At 46.3% G+C, this 7,082-nt stretch overlaps 3 protein-coding genes across 4 annotated transcripts; 1 reads left to right on the top strand and 2 right to left on the bottom strand.

The window, feature by feature from the left end:
- Positions 1 to 269: 269 nt before the first annotated feature.
- On the bottom strand, positions 270 to 2,306 carry GATC (glutamyl-tRNA amidotransferase subunit C). Its single transcript, XM_031057486.1, has 4 exons — positions 2,271 to 2,306; positions 1,586 to 1,797; positions 1,101 to 1,204; positions 270 to 722 (listed from the first exon to the last, which is right to left on the bottom strand). The coding sequence occupies exons 1-4, from the start codon at positions 2,304 to 2,306 to the stop codon at positions 664 to 666; spliced, it is 411 nt and encodes a 136-aa protein (XP_030913346.1). The 3' UTR covers positions 270 to 663.
- A 168-nt stretch (positions 2,307 to 2,474) lies between these two features.
- Positions 2,475 to 5,356, top strand: TRIAP1 (TP53 regulated inhibitor of apoptosis 1). Of its 2 annotated transcripts, XR_004081765.1 has the most exons (3): positions 2,475 to 2,640; positions 3,330 to 4,072; positions 5,168 to 5,356. XR_004081765.1 is itself a non-coding variant. In XM_005421484.2 (2 exons), the coding sequence occupies exons 1-2, from the start codon at positions 2,494 to 2,496 to the stop codon at positions 3,411 to 3,413; spliced, it is 231 nt and encodes a 76-aa protein (XP_005421541.1). In that variant the 5' UTR covers positions 2,475 to 2,493; the 3' UTR covers positions 3,414 to 5,356. The 2 variants fall into 2 exon arrangements, 1 of the variants encoding a protein (XP_005421541.1); XM_005421484.2 differs by having other exon boundaries at positions 3,330 to 5,356.
- A 283-nt stretch (positions 5,357 to 5,639) lies between these two features.
- On the bottom strand, positions 5,640 to 6,884 carry LOC102032169 (cytochrome c oxidase subunit 6A1, mitochondrial). Its single transcript, XM_005421483.2, has 2 exons — positions 6,715 to 6,884; positions 5,640 to 5,909 (listed from the first exon to the last, which is right to left on the bottom strand). Exons 1-2 carry the CDS (start codon positions 6,847 to 6,849, stop codon positions 5,829 to 5,831), a joined length of 216 nt encoding a protein of 71 aa, XP_005421540.1. The 5' UTR covers positions 6,850 to 6,884; the 3' UTR covers positions 5,640 to 5,828.
- Between the last annotated feature and the right edge of the window lie 198 nt (positions 6,885 to 7,082).

Here is a 7,082-nt window from a genome sequence, read left to right as displayed (position 1 = left end):
TGATGGTCAAAGGAAGAGGCCAAAATGGATAGATCAAGGGAGGACTTCTCAAAGTGGGAATTACCTGATATTATTATCATTGTGGTATTGATCATATTGATTGATAGGTATTCGAAGTCTTTCCTTGTTATGATTTCTATACACCTCATAAACTACTTACAGGCTGAGCTTGTATATTTGTAAAACTTCAGCATTTGCAGGGTCTGAATCTTGACAAGTCTGAGACCAAAGCAATAATACAGCTTTGTTACAGCTTTGCAGAGGATTGGATTAGTGGTGTGAAATACAGGCTTTATTTCAATACCCTTGAATCAAGTACCATAATAATTACATGTTTTATGCATCTAGGTGAGTATATTATGGATGCTTAAACAAATAATGAGGTAATTGCACAATTAAGAGTGAGACAAGGGTTTGCTCTCACCTCCAGACAGCAAATTCACTTTGCCAAATAAAAGCACCCAGGTCATCTGCCATGCTGCTGTCCAGCTTCAGAGACATTGAATATTTCAGCAGCACTACTAAACTTTTACACTCTCTTTCTTCTGTCTTGCAAGTGCTCTTCTTCTGACCAAAATACATGCCAGGGTGTTTCAGCTGTGACTGCACAAAACTTCATTTTCCCCAAATAAAATACTGAAGGGGCATTTGGGCTCTGGGCTGTCACTGAGAGCCCTGCAGAAAAGTCTCTTGTTCTTCCAGCTTTGGTAAAGGGATGTTACCTGAGGGAAAACAAAAAACAGGTTGTGTGAGACCAGCTGTAAGTTACCTTATGGGCAGGACACCTTGGCATGGAAGTGTTTCTGCAGTTTACTCCATGTACAGGCTGCCTAAATATCCTGAGAAAGTCAGGGGAGTAAGTCCTGCCTGACCTCCTGTAAGGAATTTCTCAACATGGGCAATAACTCCAGAGTCAGGTCAGCCTCTGTGCTGCTTCTGGACTATAAATTGCACATTGTTTTACACAGATGGATACAGACATTTCTTTTAGTGCTCCCTATTATTGACTAGTATTTCTGATACTAAATGCAGCTATGGCAGATTATTTTCTTCAGGTTAATTCAGGTGAGATTAAGAGATTTTTGTAAGCAAGTCAATACCTGGTGGAGCCACAAAATACTCCTCTACTTTCTCTCTGGCATTTTCCAGCAGTTCTTTGGTGCAGTTGCCTTCTGTCACATCATCTTCTCTGAGATACAGACACCTGAAGGACAAAGGTTACTGGTTGTCTTCAAGCTGTCCTGTGAATATGAGGTAGGAAGGGTGGCTTATCCCTAAATGTGGTGTTGGTCTCTTAAATAGACCCTGAGACAAGTACTGGAACATTCTGAAGCACCCAAAAATGGCACTGGCAGGCATTGGGGGTGCAGTATGACAATTAAGACAGATTAAAGAACTGAAGTTCACCTTTGCTTTGCTCACACATAAAAATTACACAGCCAATGATAACTTTCCCCCACACAGAACCCCAGGAAGACGTTTTGAGCAAAGGGGCCACATGCACAGTGATTCCCAGGGAAAAAAGGTCCCAGAAGCCAACAGTTTGATGCATGAACAGACAAAAGGAGGCTGCTGTGATTCACACCTGTCCTCCAGCACTGAATCCATGGGTTCCACGCCATCGGTGTTCACTTCATGAAGCTGATCAGCAAACTGGATCGCTTTCTGCAGCCGCTCCACGCCCTCAGCATCCCGGAAATCCACCAGGGCCAGGTGCTCCAGGTGCTCCAGCACTTCCACCGACACCTTCTGCTGTACAAACGCATCAAAAATGAACAAGCTTAATACTGCTACTTTCTTTTAATTAGAAACTTGTGGGGGTACCAGTTGTTGGTTTCCCTGGGTCTGGACTGAAGGTACTTGAGACAGTAGTTCATGTTTGGACTCAAGTGTTTATTATTTCTTATCAGTAAAACAGTCTCACTACTGTGAGTTCAGCACCTTTTCTTTAGAAGGCACAAAATGGCCAACAATCTCTTGTTCCAAGGTCTTTTAAGACTAAACTATCCAATTAAGAGCTGACACCTAGATTATTTTCCCTTTTAACCCAATAACTGATCACAAGGAGCCCGCAATGCAGACTTTTCTGCTCAATTACAAAATGCCACCCAAACCCATGGAGAAGAAGGAAGAAGAAGCATGAAGAAGAAACCCAGGATGACGCCCTGTGCCCTCCATCTTGCTTCCATCCACAACATACTAAAAATCCCAAAACCTAAATTTCTTACCAAGTGATACACCTACACTACTCTCTATAATCTATTTCACACTTTTGTGGATTCCACTCTATCTTGAACTTTCTCCATGAATGAGGGTCAAAGTCAGTGCTGCCCTGGGGGTCAGGGCGCCCCAGAGCAGACAGAGAAATACTCCCGGTGCTCCACACTTGTTACACGTCAAAACCGGAGTTTACAAAGAATCCGAAAATCGTTAAGGCTGGAAAAGACCTTTAAGGTCACCAAATGCAGGGACCCGTCCGGCGCGGCCGCCGCGATGAACAGCGTGGGCGAGGCGTGCACCGAGCTGAAGCGCGAGTACGACCAGTGCTTCAACCGCTGGTTCGCCGAGAAGTTCCTCAAGGGCGACAGCGCCGGCGACCCCTGCGGGCAGCTCTTCAAGCGCTACCAGCTCTGCGTGCAGGTGCGTCCGGGCCGGGCCCTCGCTCCCTGCCCCTCACGTCTTTCCGCGGGCTCTGACCCTTCCACCGCCGGCCCGGTGCCCCCGGCAGCCTCAGGCCCCGGCACAGACCCCCCCACACAGCGCTGGGTTTGTCTCGCCCGCTGTCTGTCGGTCATGACATGAATATTTTACAGGCGTCTCCTATTTTTATTGTACACGACTTCCTAAGGCGGATCTATAGAGGCTGCAGCAGGCTTCTGTTAGAGCGACTGTAGCTCAGTGTGTTCTCAGTACATCCTTCAGCTGCTCTAACGTTGAAACTTCATTCAAACCAACCTTTAAGACTACCTTTTCTAGATCACTTGTGTTTTTAGATGATTTCTATTCAGGCAACAAGCGATAGGACAAGAGGTTACAGATATAAGCTGCACCTGGGAGGTTTAGGTTGGACTTTAGGAGGAGTTTTTCACAGATCAGACGTTGGAATGGGCTGCCCAGGGAGGTGTAGGCAGTGTTTAAGGAGAGCCTGGGCATGGCCTTGGGCTGGTTGACATGGTGCTGTTACTCATGGGCCATAGGTTGGACTGGATGATCTCAGAGGTGTTTCACAGCCTCCCTGATTCTGTGGTTCTGTGTTTTGTACCAAAGATAACAACATAAAGCCCTATAAAGACGTGCTGAATTTAATTATTTGGTTTTCTTCTTTTCAGAAAGCAATCAAAGAAAAGGACATACCCATTGAGGGCCTGGAGTTCATGGGCCCAAGTAAAGGAAAAACTGAGAACTCCTCCTGATGTTGGCAGTATGGGTGGAGTCACTAACAGCAGCCTTTGGACTAAGCACCATCACCAGGTGTGCCACAGGGGCCACCTGGAGAAGACCTTTGTTAACTGCTTTCTAGGAAGTGACAAATGTTCTCTGCTTGTGAAAAAAAACAGCTAAAAGGAAAAAAAAAAAAAACTGGGTAATGTGGTAACTGCTGCCTCCTTGCCAGTGAAACTTGGTGGTGGTTCAGCATCTGACAGCTTAAAAATCCATGTGAGCTTCCTACTGAATGTACTCTGCAGTGGGGAATGCTGGTTGGAGTGGGCTGGGATGGGCTCTTTGTGACTGATTTCTCTTGCTTACTTATAAAACACTTGAAAGTGTTTAAAAAGAATATGAACGGGGTTGATGTACTTGCTATCATCTCTATGCTGCTGAATTTTGGTGAATTAGTTTCATGTAATCCCCAAGGGCTTAAGCACTGTTTTGTGTCAGCTGCAGAGATGGTTTAAGAGCAGTAGTGGACCTGCAACAGCTTGGCTCAAATAAATACAACCAGGTTATATTTTCTTTCAAGTAGGTAACTGTGCAGTAGAGTCTGATTGTGCCCCCTGGGAGGGATGGAAGTGCCTGCTCAGCAGCTGAGGAGAAGACTTTTAATGCAGAGGCTAATTCAGCCTTTTCTGAGGTACTGACACATCCATGAACTTAGAATTCTCTCTCCTTTAGCATTACACATTTCTGTGGTTTGATCCTCACCCAGGGATGGGGCAAAGCTTGCCCCTCTCCTTACACCAACACTGGGGGAAAAGGTATTATGGACTGGGGACAAAAGATAACTTCATAATTTTGGAATTACAGTGAGGAAAAAAGAAAGCTTCACTCTCTGCTTTTAATTACTACTAATTATTTAAAGATTATACTTTAAAAAAAACTAAAAAGGTGTAGTTCTCAAACATTACAGCTGGCCTGTCAGCACCACAGCCCCTCGCAGAGCCCAGACTCTGAGTCCTTGTGCAGAGGACCAGGAGCTGCTGCAGCCTGAGGCTGTTGTTCCTGTGCCAGTCAGAGCCAGGTGAGCCACACTCCTGTTCTCAGGTGCAGAGAGCTCCTACAGAGTCAGCACAGGGCTTAAATACAGCACTGAAAAAACAGGCTGCTGGCAAAGTGCAGCAGGTCTAAGGGAAGGATCTATGAATAGCATTTTGGAGACAGCTGACTCTGTAGCTTTTCTTTTTTAAGGAATAAAACATAAAACCAGTTTGCTTTTCTGTGATCTTCATGTAAAGCTAAACGTAATGTGACTTTGTCAGCTTTAAAACAACTGTGCCCCTCAGTGCCTTGTACTTTCAACACAGGAAAACCTCTCTCAGCAATCTTTTACTGGTAAGCAGACAAAAAAAATCACATGAAAACACGGGGAAGGGCATCCTGCAGTGCCACAGTGAGATTTTCTCTGCCATCCATCACTCCTTTCCACAGCAAGATGCCAAAGCAGCTGCTGTGTTCTGCCTTTTGGGAAGAACCACATTAACGACAGCTGAGACAGACCTCACATTGTGCAAAAAATATAGAAGTTATAGTAAGAACTGGAAAATGGTTTACTTGTAATGAGCAAAAACTGGAAAATGAAAGTTGTACGGGCACAGGCTCAGGCTGGTGGCTCACTAATCCCTTCTGCTTCAGGCAGCTTCTGCATGAAACAGTACATGCTACACAGACATAAGCAGTAGAACCAAAATTGTGTTTTCTTCTGCAAAACCTGTGTTTTGACTTTATACAGACTGCAGCTTTATGGAAAGCAGAGTGGTGAGCAAGATATGTGCTGATGTACCTGAAAATGTGAGAGCTGAAGGTGAACAGTGTGAAGGCAGAGCTTAGCTCGACACCTTTGCTGCCACTCCCTGTGCCAGAAGGGACCAAGAGAAAAATCACCTTTATGACTGTTAATAAATATTGCAAGAGCTGGTAATTGAGAATGTGCTTCAGTATATATTTTAATCTACGTATCTGTTGTTCTGGCTGTGAGTTTAGAGCCATCAGTTAAACCAGACATGAAGAACATGAAATTGATTCATGTCCTATGCCAAATGCATTCCTGTTGTTTGTGTTATCAGATACAGGAAAATGTGTTACCATTCAGGCAGTCAAACTCCTTTGCTCCTGCACCCTGTCCTGGGGGAAACCTTAATGCTTTATGCAAACACTGAACTGAAAAACTCCTGAGGATTCAGGTAAACAAGTCAAATCCCAAATTCACATTCAGAGTTGTTTATTTAAAGGGCCCCATCAAAAGGACACAGGGAGCCACAACACCACTCGGCTTCATTGCAGAAGAAACACAGAGTTTCTGAAACTATGACCCCAGAAATTATGGCTCCCACTCAACATTCTGGTTCAAGATGGGAAGAGCCAAAGCTCTGGCTGTTGGCAGGATCTTGGTTTTAATCTTCATAACCAGTTGGGAGAGCGTTAGTGTGGGGGTTGTGAAACAGAGTTTTATTCCCATCACCCCAGGGGAAACGCTGTTGAAAGAAAAAAGAAAATCAGCCAGTGGTAGCTCCTGAACAATCCTACAAGCACCTGAAACCAAGAACAGTACAGACTCAAACATCAATTCTCCCAGGGAATTAGTGACAGGACAGGAGGAAATATCCTCAAGCTGTGCCATGGAAGGTTCAGGATGGACATCAGGGGGAATTTCTTCACAAAAAGGTTGCTAAACACTGGGACAAACTGCCCAGGCTGCTGGGGTCACCATCCCTGGAGGTGTTTAGGTTCAGACTGGATGTAGCACTTAGTGCCATGATCTGGTTGACAAGGTAGAGATCAGTCAAAGGTTGGACTCCAATCTCAGAAAACTTTTCCAACCTAAATGATTCTATGATCACACAGCTTGACAGGCTGGTGGATTAGGCAAACTGGCTCCCAGGATGTAGGAAGCAAGGGCTGGAAAACTCTTGTCTCCCTTAGCTGGGAGCCACAATCTCTAAACAGCACAATTTTTGCTCTTACATAAACATTGTGCTGTATTATGAGGGCCCCAATTTTGAGTATTTTGGGATCTGTATTACTTTAAATTCAGCAGCTCTAGGACTAAAACATTTTTCAGCAAGACATTAGGAGGATCACTCTGGGGTGGGAGGGCCTGTGAATGTCATGGGTACTTCACCAGAGATGTGACAAACCCTTACTGCCTCAGAAACAGCCGTGAGTTAATACCACAGCCATCTCATGCAGCAGTCGAGAGAGGAAAAGGCGCTGTGGCAGTCTCAGAGGAGGCTCTACAGCCGTGGGGGAGAAGAGGGCCGTGACCCCGGGCAGAGGTACCTTGGTCCGGATGCGGAGGTGCGCGTAGGGCACGAACTCGGGCCGCTCGTGCTCGTGCTGCGCCTTCAGGTAGCAGTTCAGCATGCACACGGCCACGCCGGGCAGCGCCACCACGAACGTCAGCGTCTTCCACATGCGGGCTGGGCAGGGACAGCGGCATCAGAACCATCACGGCTCATCAGCGATACCGACCCCACACGCGTTACCGCAATTAGCGCACTAACGGGGCGCTAATGAACCTGCGTCCCACGCTCCAGCGCGGGTGCCCTCCCCGTTTGTAACGGGGATCGGGCCTCACGGTTTAGCTCCGGTTCAGGCCCCCCCGAGCGCCAGCCATGCCCCGTTCCCGCAGCGAAGGGCACCGGCTG

The sequence above is a fragment of the Geospiza fortis genome, unplaced genomic scaffold, assembly GCF_000277835.1.
Source record: "Geospiza fortis unplaced genomic scaffold, GeoFor_1.0 scaffold408, whole genome shotgun sequence".
Lineage (NCBI taxonomy): Eukaryota > Metazoa > Chordata > Aves > Passeriformes > Thraupidae > Geospiza > Geospiza fortis.
This window is presented reverse-complemented; position numbering and strand designations above follow the sequence as displayed.

Bases quoted from the DNA above. Each gene is read 5' to 3' on its own strand.
- GATC (XM_031057486.1), bottom strand. From the start codon at position 2,306: ATGGAGAAAGTTCAAGATAGAGTGGAATCCACAAAA. The intron at 1,798-2,270 runs GTGTGAAATAGA...TCTAATTAAAAG, and splicing joins ATAGAGTGGAATCCACAAAA to AAAGTAGCAGTATTAAGCTT. The intron at 723-1,100 runs GTATTGACTTGC...GTTTTCCCTCAG, and splicing joins GTATTTTGTGGCTCCACCAG to GTAACATCCCTTTACCAAAG.
- TRIAP1 (XM_005421484.2), top strand. From the start codon at position 2,494: ATGAACAGCGTGGGCGAGGCGTGCACCGAGCTGAAGCGCGAGTACGAC. The intron at 2,641-3,329 runs GTGCGTCCGGGC...TCTTCTTTTCAG, and splicing joins GCTACCAGCTCTGCGTGCAG to AAAGCAATCAAAGAAAAGGA.
- LOC102032169 (XM_005421483.2), bottom strand. From the start codon at position 6,849: ATGTGGAAGACGCTGACGTTCGTGGTGGCGCTGCCCGGCGTGGCCGTG. The intron at 5,910-6,714 runs GTACCTCTGCCC...TTCTTTCAACAG, and splicing joins ACCTCCGCATCCGGACCAAG to CGTTTCCCCTGGGGTGATGG.